The sequence below is a fragment of the Podarcis gaigeae genome, assembly GCF_964106915.1.
Source record: "Podarcis gaigeae genome assembly, chromosome: 17".
NCBI lineage: Eukaryota > Metazoa > Chordata > Lepidosauria > Squamata > Lacertidae > Podarcis > Podarcis gaigeae.
Genome location: NC_139694.1, coordinates 34,169,299 through 34,190,966, shown reverse-complemented (window position 1 = coordinate 34,190,966; position 21,668 = coordinate 34,169,299). Strand labels below are relative to the sequence as shown.

Here is a 21,668-nt window from a genome sequence, read left to right as displayed (position 1 = left end):
CAAGGAATCAGTGGAGAACAGAACAACCTCAGGTCTGGAGAGGACTAGGAAACTGGTTTACCGTTGAGTGCTTCCAGTAGTATACGATCTCCTCCATGTTCTCCAACGGATTGAGGAGGAAGTGGTCTCGCCACTCATGCCAGTCAATGGTCATGGTGCCATCCTTGTCTATGCTGCAACACACACAAAACAGAGTAGAGTGAGTCGGGGGGGGGGGGAGCCAGTGTGGGCTAGGGCACACTGGGACTGGGGGGGGGGGTCAGGGAGGTGAGAGTTCAAAGCAAGGGTAGTGACAGCCTCACCTGTGCAAAATTTTCTCCGCTTGCTGCAGGGAGATGTAAACGCCCAGGCTGTGGAAGGTTTGCTGGATCTCGGACACATCAATATGGCCTGCAGCACAAGCACAGAAGAAAAGAGGATCTGTCTGTCTGGAGGAACCAGGGTGCATCTTAAATTACTGATGGGTTAGGAGAAGCTGGGGAGCCAAGAGGCATAGCTGTCAACTTACAGATTTGAAAATAAGGGACCAGCAGCCTCGAAAATAAGGGATCAGCAGCCAAAATAAGGGATTTTGGCTTAGCTTATACAGAAATCCGGCACTGTTGGAGCCATGCTGCTTTTGCTGCGACTGACTGTGTTTTGCAGGGCTAGATGATCCTAAGGGTCTACAACTCCAACCAAAGAAGAGTGGCAGACAAAACTGATGAACGACGTCGAGATGGTAAAGCTTACAGGCAGAATTAGAAACCAGGAAGAGGACCTCTTTAATAAAGAATGGGGAAAGTTTAAAATTTATTTGAAAAGCTATTGTAAAGAGTTACATACATTGGTAGGATTGACAAAAATCTTGTAGTAAAAATTTGAACTATGGATGGACAAATGATTTATAAAAATAGAGTTATGAAAGGGATGCAGAGGGGGAAATCACTACATTAAGATACTGCACTGGTTGGAGGGTATGCTAAGCAGCACGTCAGGGCTGCCGTCATCCTGGCGTGAGGAGTTCCATCGGCCCTTCCCTGCCCGAGAGAGAGGGAGGGAGGGAGGGAGAGAGACTCTTGCCCATGCCGCCCGCGAGCCTGGCATGAGGTGGTTGCGGCGCTGTGGCGGCCGCTGAAGCGCCACCCTTCTGCGTCCCTCGCCATCCTCTCCTCTTCTTCCTCCTCCTCTTCCTCCTCCCTCAGGCCGCCACCTCAGGCGCTGCCTCCGCCTCTGGCTTCCCCTGGCAGCACGACGGAAGTCTCGCAAGAGAGGGGCTGCCTGCCCATCCGCCGCCACCCATCTCCTCACGACGCGCCCCTGAGGGCGAAAAGGGAGAGACGGAGACGCGGCAGCTCATGCATGCGCTCTCTCTTGAGGTGGAGGACACCGAGCCGCTGCTTCCCTCCTGAGCCGGCAAGCATGAAACCCGGGAAATTTAAGGGACATCATCAATAAAGGACAGCAGCAGGATAAGAGAGTTTCCGCCAAATAAGGGACAGTTGACAGCTATGCCAAAAGGGTTCTACAGGGTCCCCCAATGGGAGGAAGTGAGATGTGCCCACAGCTTCCTGGGCTGCAGACCTGCGGAAGCGCAAAAGGACCCAGTGGGTTTTGAGGGATTTCTTGAAGGGGTGGAAGTTGGGTGGGTGAAGGGGTAGCAATTTTGTTGCTGGCCCAGGGGTGCATGCAGTCAGGGTGGGGAGGGATACACCATACAGGCAGCCATACCAGCCTTTGGGATTCCCACACTGAGCCCCTGCCGGCATCCCACCTGGAAGAGAGACAGAGAGGGCTACAGAGGTGGTGCCAGAGGAGAAAGAAGGATGCCTCCTACAGTTCTGGAAAAGACCCTCCCCAATATTTACATCTCAGAGATGCTGTTGTGCGCGCACACACTGGAGAGGACTATTGCTAACGTGGGGGCATGAAGCAGTAAGCATAGTCAGAAGAGGGTACCAGGCAATGAAGAAAGTTTTATATGATGATGATGATGATGATGAAGATGATGATGATGCCTTCAGATAGATATTGATCTCTTTGACATCTGATGGGAGAGCGTTCCACAGGGTGAGTGCCACTACCGAGAAGGCCCTCTGCCTGGTTCTCTGTAACCTCACTTCTCACAGTGAGCCCTTGGCGCTGGACATCAGCGTCTGGGCTGAATGGTGGGGGTGGAGATTCTTCTTCAGGTATACTGGGCCAAGGCCATTTAGGGCTTTAAAGGTCAGCACCAACACTTTGAATTGTGCTCGGAAACGTACAGGGAGCCAATGTAGGTCTTTCAGGTAGCCCTCCCTATAAAGTTGGACTGCAGCTCCCATCATCCCTGACTATTGGCTGTAGTGGCTGGGGCTGATGGGAGTAAGAGTCTAACACCAGCTGGAGGACCGCAGGCTCCCACCCCTGCTTCGGATGCAGGCAAAACCAGGAACTTTCTGCAGATACAGAACAGTAGCTGATGTGTTTATTATACAGCTGTTCCTGTATGTATAAAGGTAAAGGTAAAGGTACCCCTGCCCGTACGGGCCAGTCTTGCCAGACTCTGGGGTTGTGCGCCCATCTCACTCAAGAGGCCAGGGGCCAGCGCTGTCCGGAGACACTTCCGGGTCACGTGGCCAGCGTGACATCGCTGCTCTGGGGAGCCAGAGCCGCACACGGAAACACCGTTTACCTTCCCGCTGGTAAGCGGTCCCTATTTATCTACTTGCACCCGGAGGTGCTTTCGAACTGCTAGGTTGGCAGGCGCTGGGACCGAGCAGCGGGAGCGCACCCCGCCGCAGGGATTCGAACCGCCGACCTTTCGATCGGCAAGTCCTAGGCGCTGAGGCTTTAACCCACAGTGCCACCTGTGTCCTGTATGTATACAGCTTCACAATTAACTTTATTCTACCCGGAGATATAGAAGGAGCAGGAGCATTCATTTTGCTAGGAAAGCACAGGGTAGGAAACTTCCTCATCAGGAAATCCTGATTAAGTTCAAACTAACTGATGCTGCCAACATGTACTGCAAGTCAGAGTCTGTCGATTTCAGTCTCTCTGCTTCCCATTTTCCCCAAAGGTTATGTTTGGTTTGCCAAAATTCCCCATCGGTTTGCTGCAGTCAGTACGATGGAGGAAAAGCTTGAGGCAGGAATGCACAGCAATATCCCAAAGGAGGCCTATTTAAATGGGGGGGGGGGTGGATAAGAAAAAGACTTCACTTGGCCCCTGGGGTCCAGATTAAAAAGAAACTGAGAGATTAAGCTCCAAATAAAAGAGAGGTACGGTATGTTGCTTTAGTAAGATACAACAAAATGAAGCACTCCCCGAGGTTTCCAAATGCTTGAAGAAAGCACAGTGTGTGACTGAAATGGAAAAGCTGGCTGTTCTTCTACAAGAGAGGTCATTTAACAATTTCATTAAGAATGATCACATTTGCCCAAGAGATTGGAAAGAATAGTGTATCAGAACTTTGGTAGCACAAAATGTATTATTTGCATTCTGAGTATTAAAGAGGCGCTGCATTGCTAAGTGTCCCTTCCTTGCATGCTTTCAGCCTCTGAAATGTGCTTGCTCTTAGAAAGAGAAAGCGCTGCTCACTGATTCTACTTTTGCCCTTGTTGAATAGGTCCTGTATAGTTTCAAAAACCTGCAAAGCCTGTTTGGCCAGAGATGAGCAGAGGACAAAATAAACGCATGTCCTGTGTACATCTTGGCAAGCAGTGCCTCTCTGGAAGAATGTGGATTTAGATCTTCTGCAATAGAGCATATTAAAAGCCTGACCTTAAGCTACAGAAAACATACTGTTTGTAAGACACCACTGTTTTACTAAATGCAGGTGGACATTGTCTAAAACAAGCACAACAGGGATTTGTCAGACTGAGTTTGTAAGAGGTTTTTTGGCCCTCCATTAGAGTGCAGAACCGTATCGGTTCTGTCCAAAAAGCTCAGCATTTAACTAAGTGATTTATAGAGGATCATAGAATCGTAAAGTTCATAGAATTGTAGAGTTGGAAGGGACCACAAGAGTCATCTAGTCAAACCATCTGAAATGCAATACTTTTTTGCCCAGCATGAGACTCTAACCCACAACAACCCTGAGATTAAGAGTTTCATCCTCTATCAACAGAGCTATCCCAAGCAATCAAGTATTTCGCCCTATCTACCTGAAAATTGCCAATTAATGTGTTCTTGGTTTTGCATTAGTGGCTTTGCATTTGTGGTTGGCTTTAAACAATAAAATATGGGACCTTCGTATGAAGGACATATAATAAATCTGACAAAAAACAACATAAAGGCTGTTTCCTAATTAATCAGAGGAATCTTTTTAGTCACCTAAGTTTTAGCCCAGTTAGGTTAACTGACTAATTGTTTAAACTTTTGAGTCCTAATAAAACTGTGTGCCAGAGTTCTGGAAGATGCTCAGCTTCCCGCTTTGGAGAACATCCCGGGTGTTTTACAGTGGTTGAAGTTTCTGAGCAGTCATCTAGGGCAGCCCTGAATAACCTTGTTGCAGTTGTCTAGGCAAAATGGCTGCCATGGCTGCATCTAAATCCACTGGATTCTTCTAATTTTTGTTTCTCCATATTGTTAAGCCCAACAAGCAGCAGCACACATGTTTTTGGAATATAGCTTAAGAGAAACCTGCCTTCTCTAGCAATTATCAGCCTACAGTTGCCTCCACACAAATGTATATACACACACAGTGTAAAAGGTACACAGGATAACCACAAAGGGCATGGGGCAACGAGAAATCCTGAAACTACTGCAGGGTGGGGTTGAATGACTGCTGGTTAATGGATCTTTAATAGCCTCCATTTGGATTTGGGCCAAAACCAAAACATCTCCCGGAAACAAAACAAGATCATTATCCACATTATGGTTGTTAGTTTAGGCTGGAGGCTGACCATAGTTTCTTCGGTTGAAAGCAGTTTGAAAGAGGGAAGCAAAACTTTCCCCAACCACTTCCAACTTTCCTTAAATCAACAAGCTGTCTCCGGTATTGTGTGTGCACAGAGTCCATACCCTCCAACATTTCTCCGATGAAAATAGGGATGTCCCATTCCATAATGATATATTTACTATTTATACCCCACATATTTTACTGGGTTGCCCCAGGCACTCTGGGCAACTTCCAACATATATAAAAACATAATTAAATGTTGAACGTTAAAAAAACTTCCTTATACAGGATTGCCTTCTGACAGCTTGGGGATTGAATAACTCCATACACTCCGACATTTCTGCAATGAAAATAGGGACATCCTGAGGAAAAATAGGGATGCGGGTGGCGCTGTGGGTTAAACCACAGAACCTTGGACTTGCCGATCAGAAGGTCAGCGGTTCAAATCCCTGTGACAGGGTGAGCTCCCGTTGCTTAGTCCCTGCTCCTGCCAACCTAGCAGTTCGAAAGCACGTCAAAGTGCAAGTAGATAAATAGGTACCGCTCCGGTGGGAAGGTAAACGGCGTTTCCTTGCGCTGCTCTGGTTCGCCAGAAGCGGCTTAGTCCTGCTGGCCACATGACCCGGAAGCTGTACACCGGCTCCCTCGGCCAATAAAGCGAGATGAGCACCGCAACCCCAGAGTCGGCCACGACTGGACCTAATGATCGGGGTCCCTTTACCTTTAAGGAAAAGTAGGACATTCTGGTATAAAATCAGAAACCAGGACAGCTTCACTCAGTCAGGGACGTCCCTGGAAAACAAGGACACTTGGAGGGTCTGAGAGTCTGATGAGTGACCCCACGAGTAGTGGACAACTTTTCTGTATATTTAAAGGAACAGTCAGTTGTTCTCTGTGCTCTAGTTCAGTGTTTCCCAACCTTGTGCCTCCAGATGTTTTTGGCCTACAACTCCCATCATCCCTAGCTAGCAAGACCAGTGGTCAGGGATGATGGGAGTTGTAGGCCAAAAACATCTGGAGGCACAAGGTTGGGAAACACTGCTCTAGTTCTCCCTCTCCTTTTTTCCATTCTGATGCCTTTCTTCTTATTCTTTCCCTTTGGGACAATATTACAGATGTCTACTGCATGTTGCAGAGTCAGCCAAGAGTTGCAAGGTCACAGCAGGACAGGTGGGATCAGATGGGCTTATGATTTATTTAATAATGGGACAAAGGCTTGTTTCAATAAGTCTTTTGAGCTGTGCCTCTCTCTCCACGCCCCCTCCTATGAGTCTTTAAACCTGTGTTTTTGGTTTTTTTTAAAGGAACAGACAGATTAATGGAGAACAAGGCTATCAGTGGCTCATAACTTCCGTGGCTGTATTGTATACCAGTTGTCAAGAACCACAAGTGGGGGAATGGCTGATTCCTTAGGCATCCCTTAGGCATCTGGTTGGTCACTGTGATACAGGATGCTTCACTACATGGGCCTGGGGGCTTTTTCTATCTCCAAGTAGACAAAACTGCCCATTTATGGCTTCTGGCCCTCTCCCTTGAGTTCTGGCTAGGCAGGAAGACTCACTGAACAGGAGGTGCAGGTGGTCATCTTGTTGAAACAAGCCCCCTTCAGACATGTTTTGGAAGAAACGGAATAGTTTTTGAACTGATTGTACTAGATGCGGGAAGGAGAGGCTTGGCAAAAGCAGCCCGGTGCATTCCAGATTTTTTGCGGACGCCACTAGGGCTTGCAGCACTCACTGACTTAGCGGTCTGTGCTCTCTCCAAGCTTTCGGCTTTGTCCCAAACATTCACCCGCCATCTGGTACGTTTAACAGCCCACTTTTCAAGACTACCCTGTGCTCTAAAGGGGTTCAGATTCAGAAGCAGCAGGATCGCCAGTGGTGGTTTTTCACGTTGCCTCTCCTCCCCTGCCTTTTAACAGCGAAGCTTTGCCCCTCAGCGCCTGTGAAAGCTTCGCCTGCATAATGTCTGCCTTTCAAAAGGCAAGACTAGTTTACTACTGTATAGCTGTGAACCCAAGCTGTAACACTTTACATGAAATCATAATCAGAGCAAGGGGAGGGGAAGGCTAAGAAGGAAGACCCCCAAAGTAGTGAGGTAAAGGTAAAGGGACCCCTGACCATTAGGTCCAGTCGTGACCGACTCTGGGGTTGCGGTGCTCATCTCGCTTTATTGGCCGAGGGAGCCGGCGTACAGCGTCCAGGTCATGTGGCCAGCAAGACTAAGCCACTTCTGGAGAACCAGAGCAGCGCACGGAAACACCGTTTACCTTCCCACCGGAGCAGTACCTATTTATCTACTTGCACTTTGACATGCTTTTGAACTGCTAGGTTGACAGGAGCAGGGACCGAGCAATGGGAGCTCACCCCATTGTGGGGATTCGAACCACCGACCACCTAATCGGCATGTCCTAGGCTCTGTGGTTTAACTCACAGCGCCACCCAAGTCCCTCCCAAAGTAGTAAAAAAAGGTAAAGGTACCCCTGCCCATACGGGCCAGTCGTGTCCGACTCTAGGGTTGTGCACCCATCTCACTTAAGAGGCCGGGGGCCAGCGGTGTCCGGAGACACTTCCGGGTCATGTGGCCAGCGTGATGAAGCTACTCTGGCGAGCCAGCACAGCACACGGAAACGCTGTTTACCTTCCCGCTAGAAAGCGATACCTATTTATCTACTTGCACTTAGGGGTGCTTTCAAACTGCTAGGTGTGCAGGAGCTGGGACCGAAAGACGGGAGCTCATGCCGCCACGGGGATTCGAACCGCTGACCATGCGATCGGCAAAGTAGTAGGAACACATATATTCCCCAAGGCCCCATGGCAATTTCCACTTCATAAAAAAGGTCATTGCCATGCAGTTGTGGATTGTGAAGAGTGTAGCCGTGACCCTCATCCCTGTTGCAACAAAGAGCCCTTCTCTCATCTCCTCAAGTATCACTTGACACATTGCTGATAAGCATACGCAAATTTCTTAGGGCATTTTCTGTCCCCGTGTGGTGGTCATCCTGTATATGGAGGGAGTCTTATCCCATGGAGAAGTGGGAATCAATCCTAGTGGAAGTCCACTCAGTATACTGCATACTGCCATTCAATGTGGCCTTCACATTGCAGCAGAAGCACTCAGCCAGAGGGTCAAATACTCAAAGACTTGGTGCATGCGCGCGCGCACACACACACACACACACTCCATGTGTAGGTTCTGTGCTTGGCCAAGTCTGGGAGCAACCCAGAGCTTAAGATCATAAACCACCCTCACAGTGCAAGGTGAACACATGCAAAACTCCCTGTACAAATATTAGCTTCACTCATGTGATCCACCTTCCACCTGCTCTGTCTTCCACAGTAAATACTGATGAGGCACACAAAGTCTCCAGGTGTATGATTGAGGCTTCTGTATCCCTCTGCCCTTTTCGTGGAGGGTGGGGGCAGGAAGAATGTGGCACATTCAGGGCTTGCTGTCATGCCCCCACCATACAGAGGACTTTGATTCCAGGGCCAGATAGGAGCCAGCTTTAAGATGACTTGCTAAACCAACCAGTCCCCAAGTTGGATCAGTCCCTTTGGAACCTCCACTAATGATGGCAACCTTGGGCTTGAGGGGGCCAGATGAAGCCCTCTGAGCCTCTCTAGCTGCCCCCTCAGGACTTTTCCTCCTTCACAAACCCCGTCTTCCCAGGTCACGTGTCTCAGCACCCCTGCTTTGCACCCTCCTTGAGTGCTTTTGCCTGGCTGAAATGTGTCCTTGAACTCTGATGGTGCATCTTGCTTGAGGACAGGGCCGGCCCAGCCATGAGGCAAGGTGAGGCAGTTGCTTCAGGGCAGCAGGCTCTGGAAAGCTGGGAGAAGTGGCAGATCCGCCTTCTGCGCTTGTCAGCCCCCTCCTCCTCTGCCCACTGCCACATGGCGGGGGGCAGGGGCATAAGAGTGGGTACATGACTGGCACACAGCCCCCCCCCCATTTTCTGGTTTGCCTCTAGCAGCAAAATGCCCACTTGAGGAGCGTGTGAAAACCAGCCACCTGGTACAAAGGTAAATTGACATTTCTGGCTTTCCCTACTTTTGCCTCTGGTCCTGCCTACCACAGGGATTTGGTGCCCAGAAGGAAATGTGTCCCTCAAGAAGGTACCCCTCTCCTGGCTTCCACAAGGATCATGTGCCATGCCTCAAAGACACAGCCCTGGGAGTTCGTTCTGACTAGGCCAGAATGGGAGGAAAAGGCACCCGTGCAGAGTCTGGCATTCGGGTGCGTCTCATGCATCTATCATTTACAGTCATCTGGTAGGAATTGGAAAGAGCTTTAGGAGGCAAGGCCACCCACTCCTTGGGGCAGAGACTGCCAAGGAGGGAGGCCAGCCATGCCTGGGTTTTGTCTTGGAGCCGTCAAACAGACGCCCTTTATTCAAGGCTGCAGAACAGAACAGGCACTTCCCGGCTCTCTTCAGCCTCACGGAACATAAATTCCTACGCTCTTTATCCCTGCACCTCCATCTTTTCTGACATGCAGCTAGCACAAGTGGGTCCCAAATGGAGGAAGTATAGGAGCACACCATGGTCATTATTCGATCTGCGTCTCTTAACTGGTCCCTGCAAGGAACGCACAGAATGGCCTGCATTTTAAGACACACTATCTGGAGTTGGCGTGGGGAAGCTTGTGGAAACTGAATTAAGCTGATGATAGGCTGAAAGGAAATAGGGAGCTTTTCAGTTAGGTCTTCTTGTTCCAGGATTGGGGTGGGGAGCCCAGGAGGAGGGGAAGAATAGTCATGAACCCCCCCATGACTGGTATAGCCTTGTGGATGGCAGGATTCAATTCTAAAATATTTCGCTTTCAACTATCATTAGCCAGGGACTATTTGGCCACAATTTAAAATGTGGTTACACTTAACTGATGAGTTCCTGGCATTTGATTTCTTTATTTTTCTTTAAAATAAATCAGAACCTCATTTATTAAAAAAAAAAAAACACCTTAGAGCAGATTTATGCCACAAGGTGCCATAGGAAGGCACTGGACATAGTAAAAGATCCATCGCATCCTGGTCACTGTCACTTCGAGCTCCTGCCGTTGGGACGGAGATACAGGACGATGAAGACAAGAACGAGCCGTCTTAAGAACAGCTTCTTCTCCAGAGCGATCTCGGCCCTGAATGGGAAGCCTGGACTTTGAAAGTCATCTAATCTTCTGTGATGGGATAATGAGCTGCTTGTGCGTAAAAGCTGAATCCCTCAGAGCTTTGCATAGGTCTCAAAGCTCTGCCTTTACGGGAGCCCTCAAAGCATGACTCCCTCAATCGCTGGCAGAATCCGTCAGTGGACGCTTCCGGAATTTACGCCAACATAAGAGTTCCTTAACGGAAACTCTACGTCTGGATTCTCTGCGTGACAGTTTCCTGCGCGGAGTGGGCGTCCCCAGCGGAGGTCCTGAGCTCTCCCCGCTGTTCTCACTGGAAGCATCTTGGAGCCATCCCTCCGCCTGAGTTTCTGCAGGAACTCTCCCTCTCCCCCTGCTGGTTCCTTCCTCAGCATCTGAGGGACTCTTAGCCTCCTTGAGCCCTTCCACCACCTGACTCTCCGATGGCAGTTCCCCGACATCTTCCTTGCGGTATTATACTGTATTGTTTTAATTAGTGTTTCTATAGTTGTTTTGATTTTGTGTGGAGTGCCCTACCTGGGTGGATGGAGCAGCCAAGTAATTTCGTGGTCCCCGAGAGGGGGCAATGACAATAAAGATATTATTATTATTATTATTATTATTATTATTATTATTATTATTATTAAAAAAGAGGGGGAGGTAGCCAGGGAGGGGTCTACCCAGTCTGTTGTGGGAGAAACAGGAAGGTGTGGGAAAGGGCAGGGTTTGCATGATTATAGATTTAGTTACGACAACCACTGTGGTGTAGGGGTTAGACTAGAGGGTCAGATTAGGACCAGCCTTTCCTTTGTGCACTCATAATGTATTGTGCTCAGGATGATAACAGGGCAGTTACATGCAATTCCACTTTCCATACTCTTTGAACCTGCAAAGGTGTCACGGTGACCATACCACTTCGTTTCCTGTCATAATGTCCTAGCCACCCATAGTGGCCAGGGCAACCCAGCCAAATGGGCGGAGTATAAATAATAAAAATTATTGAAATTACAGATTATTCCTGCTGAAAGCCTGTAGTTTTTTGTACCAAAACATGTGTTTTGTTCCACTTCTCTTACCCCACAGCTCAGGAGTGTCCCTCCAGGCAGCGATAATGCAGTAACACTGGAGGGAAATTGCAGAACATCCCACAAAGTGAAATTATAGGTGAATGGTTCAGGGTCAATCTACCACTAATCCACTGCATCAATGACATGCTGTGGATTATACCTGCAAAAAACAACAGTCTGAAGGAGCGCTCAATTCTGTACTCAGCCGTGAAGCAAACAAGGGTCAACTTGGGTCAGTTACCATCCCTGAGGATAGTCTACCTCACAGAGTTGTTGTGAGGAGAAATTGGGGAAGGGAAGTTCTATGCATGCCACCTTGTGCTTCTCAGAGGAAACATGTTATAGGAATTCTAAGGCCTTATATATATATAAAATAAATGTTTAGAAATGTACAAGGCAAACACATACATAAGTATATAAACCATGTGTCTGAAATAGTGCAGGAGAACAATCCTGAAGCCATTTTGACTCTCCCAAATTGGCCTCAAATATTTCTCTGCCAGGAGGAAGGAAATGGGAAAAGATTTCTTTGAACTGTGGGGGCTTACACCTCCCTGTAAATACAGTCTGGCAAGTATCTGTTAAGCTGAGCACACTATCAATATGTGTAAGAGATTCAGGAACTATTTACCATCTCAAAGGAATAGCCAGGCTATCCAGAAAAGGCAATCAGATAATAAGGTGTTATCAGGTATCCTGGCAGACAGGAGAGAAGCAACACACTCAAATTTCTGCTGGGACCAGCTCTTTCTGTGATGTATGTATGATGTTTTGGGGGGTGGTCTTGAGCTACAGGGTAGGCAATTTCAAAAGTCTATATAGGAGCTTGCACACCAATGTTCTGGGTTCCTCTCCTACCTCCTTGCATGGGGGAGTGGGGGACCCTGTTGCAACAATTTAATAAAGATCAGGGTTACTAGATGGTTTGCTTCTCAATTTTCTCTGGTTGGCCTCTGTTATTTTCTCCTACCGATAGAGAACCTACTTAAGGACTCTGTACAGGCTCTTAAAGGGACCCCAGACCATTAGGTCCAGTCGTGGCCGACTCTGGGGTTGCGGCGCTCATCTCGCTTTATTGGCCGATTGTCCGCAGACAGCTTCTGGGTCATGTGGCCAGCATGACTAAGCCGCTTCTGACGAACCAGAGCAGCGCATGGAAACGCCGTTTACCTTCCCGCCGGAGCGGTACCTATCTATCTACTTGCACTTTGACGTACTTTTGAATTGCTAGGTTGGCAGGAATACAGGCTCTTAGATACCCCATAAGTAGTATTTTTCTTATAACACACAGGATGCAAATGTAACAAAGTAAGTGAACGTGTGTTTCAGGGAAAGCAGCCAAATCACAAGGAGTCTAAAGGGTATTTGTAGCAACATCTTTACAAAACTGGTTTTCGCAAGCCTCCCCGAGAACCTTTCGGCCTCAAGAATGGAGTGCACATGCCATAAATAAATAAAAGAACAAGTGAGCAAATAAGTTTTCATTCCAGGCTGCAGCAGAGGTTGGGCTAGAAGCAGCTGGAGGTGTTTTCATACCATCATGGTTGCGGTCCAGGCTGTGAAACATCAGCAGCAGTTTGCGTTCGCGCTCCTGGAGGTAGCGGGCAAATTCCTCAAAATTAAGTTCCCCGTCATGGTCTGTATCACCCTCTCGCAGGATATCCTGCAGGCAGAGGAAGTAAAAGTGGGTTTTAGAAGGCGAGAACTGAGTTGCAGTCTTAACAATGCAGTCCAAAGAAAGGGAGAAGCACTGTTTTAGAACATCTGCAAAGCCACTGCATGAGGAAGGTATTCTACTAGGTGGTTGTTCATCGGATTACAGAACTCAGCCCACTTCTTGCACCATAGATGATTAACTTTACCTGCGGATGTTGGAGCCGAGACAATACATAGCTGACAAGAGACGTAGGTGGGGAGGATTGTATTTAAGGGGTGCATGTATTTCTTTTCATTGCAATAATTTGCACAAGTACTTGAGATAAAGGGTGCAGATGCCAGAGCACACACCATTAGGAATTAGTGCGTTTACATTGATTGGGTGGCCATGAAAATACCACAAATATATTCTGTGCATTTAGGTACAATGGCATGTAACTTTTGACAGAGCACTCGTGTCCAAGTGCTTCCCATATCGTATCTTATTATAATCCCTGCAACAAACCAGCAAGGTAGGTTTATTATCCCCCATATTGCAGAGCGGGGGTGGGGCAGGGTGAGGCTGAAAAGGAAAATGACCTGCTTATTGCCACAAATAGCAGAGGTGAGATCTGAACCGTACTTCCTGACTAGTCCCCCTTTGGCACTTTGCCACACTGGCTTTGGTGAGGTCGGTTCAAAAGAGTGCGAGTGAGAGTCTGTAAAATATAAACAGAAAATGCCTCTGAGAAGGCTTTTTCCTGGCACACCAGTTTTCTAAGTGGAAGGAATTGCTTCTGTGTGGAAGAGCACCCCATCACCAGGGGGCTGAAAGTGGTTTGACATTCCTAAATATGGTGGGCAGGAAGAGGGGGAGAAGGAAGTCCTTGGGGATCAGAGACCTTGCTGGGAAGTCTCTATGGAAAGCGGGGGGGGGGGGCATATTTGGTGGTAGCATCACCCATTAGTCCTTTATAGGCAAACTAAGGCCTGGGGGCCAGATCCGGCCCAATTGCCTTCTAAATCCGGCCCGTGGATGGCCCAGGAATCAGCGTGTTTTTACATGAGTAGAATGTGTCCTTTTATTTAGAATGCATCTCTGGGTTATTTGTGGGGCATAGGAATTCATTCTTGCCCCCCCCCCAAAAATATAGTCCGGCCCCCCACAAGGTCTGAGGGACAGTGGACTGGCCCCTGCTGAAAAAGTTTGCTGACCCCTGCGATTAGTCTATCCCCCCTTACACTCTGGCTAGCATATTTTCACTGATCGCTCTCACTTGATATAAGTTTGTCTATGAGCCAAGAGGGTTAGATTAGAAGAAACATGAGCCCGAAAATCAATTAACTGCACAAGGCCAAACAAACTTGTTGCGTGTTTTCTCTCCCCCCCCCCCCTCTCATACAGCCAGGCTGTCCTCTGCTTGGCCCTTTAGCAGGCTCTGTCCTTTTATTCTCATTCTGAACAGGGCAGGAAACATCATAAATTTCCCTTGTTTTAATTTAAGCAGCTCCGAATTCTTACAGAAGCCCTATTCAGACAACACATCAGTGGACTGAATGGCACAGGGGTGGGTGGGATCACACCATGTGCCTCTTTCATAAGGCTGTTCTAAGCTTCAAAAGAATGCATGGGCGGCGGAGGGCTAATGGGAGTTAAGAGTCCAAGAATATATGGAGGGCTGAAGGTTCTCTGGTCCTGAGCAAAGGTATGAATTGAAAATGCTGCAAAAGGTTTTGCAGGTTGTGGACCAACATGATACATCATTTTACCTCCTCTGATACAACAGGAACAGGGTAACGTTCAATAAAATGCTCTTTGAACTAGGCGGGCATCTCTTGCGCAATGCATCTTATGCAATAAACACAGAAGAGAAACTATATTTACTTTCAGGACTTCCAGGAAAGTTTCAACACTGGCTTGCTGGAGTCTAAACCAGAACAGTTAAGAACAGTTAATGAGAATCTAGAAAAAGAGCACCACCAGGGACCAGTTTCTATCTCCAGATACCATCTCATGAAACTGTATCTTCACAGCAAATGTCACATTATTAAGAACTGTGCCTTTTCCTTGATCTTTGAAGCTGGTGATGTTTGCCTGCCTTGCCAGCTCCTTCTTTGATCCTATTTTTCCTGTGGCAGTTCAACATTCTGAATGCCCAAACTTTCAACTCCTTCTGCAGACTTTCTCTTATTGTTCTCTGCTGCTACAGTGGTACCTCGGGTTAAGAACTTAATTCGTTCTGGAGGTCTGTTCTTAACCTGAAACTGTTCTTAACCCGAGGTACCACTCTAGCTAATGGGGCCTCCCGCTGCCGCCACCACGCGATTTCTGTTCTCATCCTGAAGCAAAGTTCTATTTCTGGGTAAGAAGAGTCTGTAACCTGAAGCATATGTAACCTGAAGCGTCTGTAACCCGAGGTACCACTGTACTTCACAAAGCAACCTCTTTTCCTCGTTTACATCCCATGCCTTGTCCTTCCAGGCATCCTTCCTCCCCTTCAACACCAACTGAGTGATCATGCAAATAACCAAAGCTCCAGGTGGCAGCAAACTAAACATTTGCCAGGGAAACTAGTCCAGCAGTGGGTCCATCACCCCAAGGGCACTGCCATTCTCATTCCACACAAAGCACCCAGGGCAGCTTAGAACAATGTGAGATTTCTCTATACGCTCCTTCTCTTTCAGATTAAAGTCTATTCCAGCCCCCCCCCCCCCAATCCTGAATCTGGCACCTTATAGGCATTATGCTTTCTTGTTACAAAAATATAGCCTCATAATCTGTAGAGATCTGGCACAGACATACTGTATTTTTTGCTTTATAAGACTCACTTTTTCCCTCCTAAAAGGGAAGGGGAAATGTGTCTGCGTCTTATGGAGCGAATGCAGGCTGCGCAGCTATCCCAGAAAGCCAGAACTGCAAAAGGGATTGCTACTTTCACTGCACAGCGATCCCTCTTGCTGTTCTGGCTTCTGAGATTCAGAATATTTTTTTCTTGTTTTCCTCCTCCAAAAACTAGGTGCGTCTTGTGGTCTGGTGCGTCTTATAGAGCGGAAAATACGGCAATTTGATACATGAAGAAACCTGCCTAGATCATCCTGGCCTGAGATTAGTAAACTTCATAAAACTGGACTTGCATAAGAAATGCTCATTTTGCTCAGGTGACCAGTTTTCCATAGGGGGAGCCAAGGAATGAAGTTTGCAGGGGGGGGGGCAGGGATACATCTGCCCCCCAGAGCACAAGGACAGGTATTTCTACAAGCCCACGTCATGTCCCTTACTGTGCTCCATTTTGTGAATTGAGAATAGAAGCCAGGATTCTTAACTCCAAATGCTTTCTGCCATTCGTAGCAGAGTGGGTGTTTCAGTACGTTCATATGACCAGCCAGGGCAGAACTGGGAGCCAGGCAAGGCGAAGGAATGTAAACACAGCAGTATGAAAATAGCCCAGCACCACGTGCTTTGAACAAATTTGTAGAAGCATTTAAGGGCTCAAGAGCAGAGCTTTTCAGGCTGGGCATCCTAGTTCCACCCATCCTTCCATTCCAGGTTGTTGTTGTTGTTTTTAACCACATGCTCTCCTTTCTACAAAACTGATCGGGTAGAACACAATTCCACATCCATTCACCCAAGGCCTGGGTGGGATTTCATAGCCTCGGACGAAACAAGATGAAATATAAAGGTCTTAGCATCAGGACAACAGCACAACTGGTGCCCCTGTGATGAATCCAGCTTCAGCATAGCAGCTAACACTGGTGGCTGTCAAAGAATAACATCCTCTCCATTCATTTCATTCTCCTAAAGGGTAGATAGCGAGTCACTGTGGATGCTACTGCCTGATGAAGGTTATGCAGAGGCAGGATGAACAGTGGGTTGATGCTGCTTCTCCCTCAATAATAATAATAATTTATTATTTATACCCCACCCATCTGGCTGGGTTTCCCCAGCCTCCCTGGGCGGCTTCCAACAAAACACTAAAATACAATAACCTATTAACATTAAAAGCTTGCCTAAACAGGGCTGCCTTCAGATGTCTTCTAAAAGTTTGGCAGTTATTGTTCTCTTTGACATCTGGTGGGATGGCGTTCCACAGGGCGGGTGCCACTACCGAGAAGGCCCTCTGCCTGGTTCCCTGTAACTTGGCTTCTTGCAGTGAGGGAACCGCCAGAAGGCTTTTGGCGCTGGACCTCAGTGTCTGGGCAGAATGATGGAGGTGGAGACGCTCCTTCAGGCAGTTTAGGGCTTTAAATTAAGGTCAGCACCAACACTTTGACTTGTGCTTGGAAATGTACTGGGAGCCAGTGTAGGTCTTTCAAGACCGGTGTTATATGGTCTCGGCGGCCACTCCCAGTCATGCATTCTGGATTAGTTGTAGTTTCTGGGTCACCTTCAAAGGTAGCCCCACATAGAGCGCATTGCTCAATCCCCAGTCGTGAAGGTATTCAGCTTTCCTCGCAGTGCCAAGTCCTGGGTGTGAAGAAGGGGCCTGAGTTGCCCACCATTTCCCTAAGTCAAGTTGTCATTTGCCTCCTGTCTACATATGCAAAATGAGTACTTAAAGGGCCTACCTGGGGAATAGAAAGAGAAAGAACCAAGAGCCCCCTCCCACTGGTGAGGAAAGAGCGTTGAAGAAGCTGGACTGTATTTGCTGCTTCCTTTCCCTCCTAACACCAGGGGATCCAGTTCCCTCTGCAGCACCAGGGTCCCAAGGCTGCCCTGCTGATTCTTTGTGAGCAAAACTGAGTGCAGTGAATAGACTAGCAATAGTTCAGTTTTAGAGCCACAGTGCTTATTTTGTACAGTGGTACCTTGGTTTGCATATGTCTTGGTTTGCATATGTTTTGGATTACAAACACGTCAAACCCGGAAGTGCGTGTCCTGGTTTGCAAACTTTTTTTGGATTACAACCCCCCCCTTTTTGGGGGGGGATTACAAACAAATTTTTTTGGGAGGCCCCATTGGCGAAAGCGTGTCTTGGGTTACAACCTGTTTTAGTTTACAAACGGACCTCTGGAACGGATTATGATTGTAAACCAAGGTACCACTGTATTCAATTTGGATCTTCTGCCTGCTTTCCCTCTACCTTTAGTCCTAATAAAGTTTCTTCATTTCCTTCTACATTTTAATCCTAATAAAGTTCCTAAATTTGATTGGTGAAGTATGTAACCTCAGGGTTTTAGATAATGATGATGATAATAATAATAATAATATAATAATAATAATAATAATAATAATAATAATAATAATAATAATAATAATAATTTATTATTATTTATACCCTGCCCATCTGGCTGGGTTTCTCCAGACACTCTGGGCAGCTCCCAACAGAATCAAACATTAAAAACTTCCCTAAACAGGGCTGCCTTCAGATGTCTTCTAAAATCCCTGAATGAGCCCCATAGTGATCTTGCAGAGATAAACCCAGAAGACCTGTTTGGTAAGAGACTTCAGGTCAAGCATGCTTTGGACCTGCGGGTTGAGAACTTTGCACCAAAAAGTTGCCAAAAGTTTGCCCAAAAGGCTGTATTGTACTAACCTGTCTAATCTGTGCAATGCAACTTTCCGCCTCCCCAAAGCTGCTTTGGGGGGTTGGGGGAACCTCTTGAACAGATTTAGGGGTGGTATGGAGGAGGAGAGGGGAAGCTCTGTGGCGCCAGCGTAAATCCTTGAGCTGATGGAACTACAGTGGAACCTTGTTTCCCCGAACTTCATCCGTTCCAGGAGTCCGTTTGACTCCCAAAACAGTTCAGGAAACAAGGCGTGGCTTCCGATTGGCTGCAGGAAGCTTCTACAGCCAATCGGAAGCCACGCCGGACGTTCGGCTTCCGAAAAATGTTTGTAAACTGGAACAATTACTTCCGGGTTTGCAGCGTCCGGGAGCCAATTTGTTCGGCATCTAAGCTGTTCGGGAACCAAGGTTCCACTGCACAGCCATACCTCTGGTTGTGAACGTGGTCCATGCAGGAGGCGCGTTCGTAACCCAAGGTATGACTGTACTTATTTAGTGCTACATTGAAAACAACCCTATTGAAACCAGTAAGGCTTAGTTTCTATGTATTCTTCCCTCTATTTTGCAACTGTGTGACTGCTTGTACTTTGCTTGTCATTTTAAGCAGAGCCAGTTTAAAGGAAATGGTTACTGCATTCTGTGTCTTGGTGCCAAAGGAGTAAAAAAGTCCTCAGGTGCACCGACCCCAATCCCCCAAGCACACACACTCACAGCTGAGAATGTGCTGCTACAGGAAAAAACTGTAGCAATGTGGTATTAGCCCCAAAGGAGTTCTGCTGGTAGGAAGTATGAGGGGCAGTGAATGGGGGAAAATCACACTTTTCTAGATTCAGTTGCTGTTGGAAGCCAGGTCTCGAGGATGTCAGCCACAGAGGGTGTTTTCAAGAAGCAAGCGGGGGATCGTTCCCTTCACCCAACCCCTAATGAGCTTAATCCCTGACTGACCCATCTTCTGTGTATGTCATGGCCCTGCTGGAGGACCCGCCCCCCCCCCCCAATTGCAAGAGGAGCTGGAGGGCCCCCAGGTAAAGGTAAAGGTAAAGGTACCCCTGCCCGTACGGGCCAGTCTTGACAGACTCTGGGGTTGTGCGCCCATCTCACTTAAGAGGCCAGGGGCCAGCGCTGTCCGGAGACACTTCCGGGTCACGTGGCCAGCGTGACATCGCTGCTCTGGCGAGCCAGAGCCGCACACGGAAACGCCGTTTACCTTCCCGCTGGTAAGCGGTCCCTATTTATCTACTTGCACCCGGAGGTGCTTTCGAACTGCTAGGTTGGCAGGCGCTGGGACCGAGCAGCGGGAGCGCACCCCGCCGCAGGGATTCGAACCGCTGACCTTTCGATCGGCAAGTCCTAGGCGCTGAGGCTTTAACCCACAGCGCCACCTGCGTCCCACGGAGGGCCCCCAAGGCAAATGCTAAGGAGCAGCAGGCCATGCCAATGGACAATGAGACAGAGCAGAGGGATCTGGGACCTTCAGAGATCACGACACAAAAGAGTTCCTGCGCAGAATGAGAGGTTGTGGCTGAGCAGCCTCCAAGTCCAAGAGATAAAAGATACACATGCCAGAGCACCCACCAGAGCAACAAGGACTCTGGAATAAGAGTTGCTCATGAGTAGACCAACTCCTCAGTCCGTATGGCTTGCAGCTGTGCTTCAGGGTGGGTCTTTGAAGGCTTAAGGCAGTGATGGCCAAACTTGGCCCTCCAGCTGTTTTGGGACTAGCTAACAGGACCAGTGGTCAGGGATGATGGGAACTGTAGTCCCAAAACAGCTGGAGGGTCAAGTTTGGCCATCACTGTCTTAAGAGTAAAAGCCCTTAGTTCCTTACAGCAGCTCCCTGAGCAGAGTTCCTTTACAGCCTGGCCTCTTGTGTTGTCCTGGTGTTTTGACCCTGGACTCCTGTTGGGCCTTAGTTTTTGAACTATCTGTGAGTGGACTTGGAACTGCGGATTCAGTTTCACCTGAAGCAGAACAATGCAGTGGATTGTTTTCTGGGTTAGCTCTGCTTCGTGTTCCACTGCCTGCATTTGGAGCTCTGAGAATTAATTTCAGAATGCAATTGTCCACGTGACTTCTGCAGCAGATTCCAGCTTGCATAGAGGTTGGATTGCTGCAACATGTTCCAATTGGGGCTGCCTCTGATGACGGTACAGAAACGTATAGGAGAATGAGCGTTTTGCTGATTGAAGCTTTTTATGGAGGTTCACACAGGCTGCTAGTGGATCTCCTACAAGAAGATAGGACACAATGGGACACAGTAGACTGTATCCTATTTACTCTCCCTGCAAAGAAATGGCATTGGAGAGCAAGGACTGCAGCACTCTACCTCATGCAAGCTGTGCCAGCCAGCATGGACTACAGATAATTCCCACAACTAAGGGATAAGAACGGTTTCAATAGATTGACAGCATTTGGTGGGGGTGTTTTTTTCAGAACCAGGCAGAGGGCCTTCTCGGTAGTGGCACCTGCCCTGTGGAACGCCCTCCCACCAGATGTCAAAGAGAAAAACAACTACCAGACTTTTAGAAGACATCTGAAGGCAGCCCTCTTTAGGGAAGCTTTTAATGTTTAATAGGTTATTTTATTTTAATATTCTGTTGGAAGCCACCCAGAGTGACTGGGGAAACCCAGCCAGATGGGTGGGGTATAAATAATAAATTATTATTATTATTATTATTATTATTATTATTATTATTATTATTATTATTATTATCTTTGCTGGTCTTGGGAGACAAATAATGGGAGTGTGGGAAAGGAGGCTGGCTTGGGATAATAAAAGTTCAGAGTCAAGCAGCAGCCAAAGGATCTATCAGCTGAACAAACTTGATCTTTGTGCCACCACAGCCAACACAATCTGGACTGAGACCAGACGTTTCTTTGCAGCTTCCTCTTTGATGTCCTTTTAAACAAGGCCCTCACCGCTTTCATCTTAGGAAGAGCAGCAAAGCTGCTGGGTGTGTGTGTGTATTGTGGTTTCTCTATCCTTCAGCTATGGACAAAAACGAATCTGGAGACTGCAACTGGATCTCTCCTTCTCTCCTCAGTCCCCATGTAGGTACCATATCCTGTTTATGATAGTGAAACCGGATCGGTTCCTTATGTATACACAGCACAGGGGTGGGGGTGGGATAACATGCAGGCAGGTGAAATGTGGTGTGTGGACATGTAGACTGGGAAGGCTAGAGTCGCCTCTGAGTCCCCTTTGCCAATTAGTGGTCATACCAGGCCATGAGCCACCACTTAGAATCATAGAATTGTAGAGTTGGAAGGGACCTCAAAGGTCATTAGTCCAGCCCGCTGCAATGCAGGAATCTCAGCTAAAGCATCCATGGCAGATGGCCACCCAACCTCCAAGGAAGAAGGGCTTCCCTTTTCCCTTTAAGAAGGAGCTGGTATTCCAGAGCTCCCAGGTCATTTCCTCATCTGCCACCAGGGACCTCCGTGACAGCAAAAAGGCCACCACAGACAGGT

The 21,668-nt window shown here is 47.9% G+C and overlaps 2 protein-coding genes across 4 annotated transcripts in view; one reads left to right on the top strand and one right to left on the bottom strand.

Annotated features, from left to right (window-relative positions):
• The window catches only part of IL27RA (interleukin 27 receptor subunit alpha), an 818,781-nt gene that overhangs the window by 290,495 nt on the left and 506,618 nt on the right, over nucleotides 1–21,668 (top strand). The gene's annotated exons all lie outside the window — the stretch shown is intronic.
• Nucleotides 1–21,668, bottom strand: part of LOC310834863 (mitochondrial adenyl nucleotide antiporter SLC25A23-like) — a 50,050-nt gene that overhangs the window by 19,555 nt on the left and 8,827 nt on the right. For both annotated transcript variants that reach the window (XR_014559371.1, XM_083719328.1), the window contains exons 2-4: nucleotides 12,592–12,718; nucleotides 303–390; nucleotides 62–173 (exon numbers count right to left, since the gene is read on the bottom strand). Coding sequence is in view for 1 of the 2 variants with exons in the window: in XM_083719328.1 (XP_083575454.1) it covers nucleotides 62–173; nucleotides 303–390; nucleotides 12,592–12,718 (327 nt within the window). In the remaining variant the exon portion in view is untranslated. The remainder of the gene's footprint in view (nucleotides 1–61; nucleotides 174–302; nucleotides 391–12,591; nucleotides 12,719–21,668) is intronic.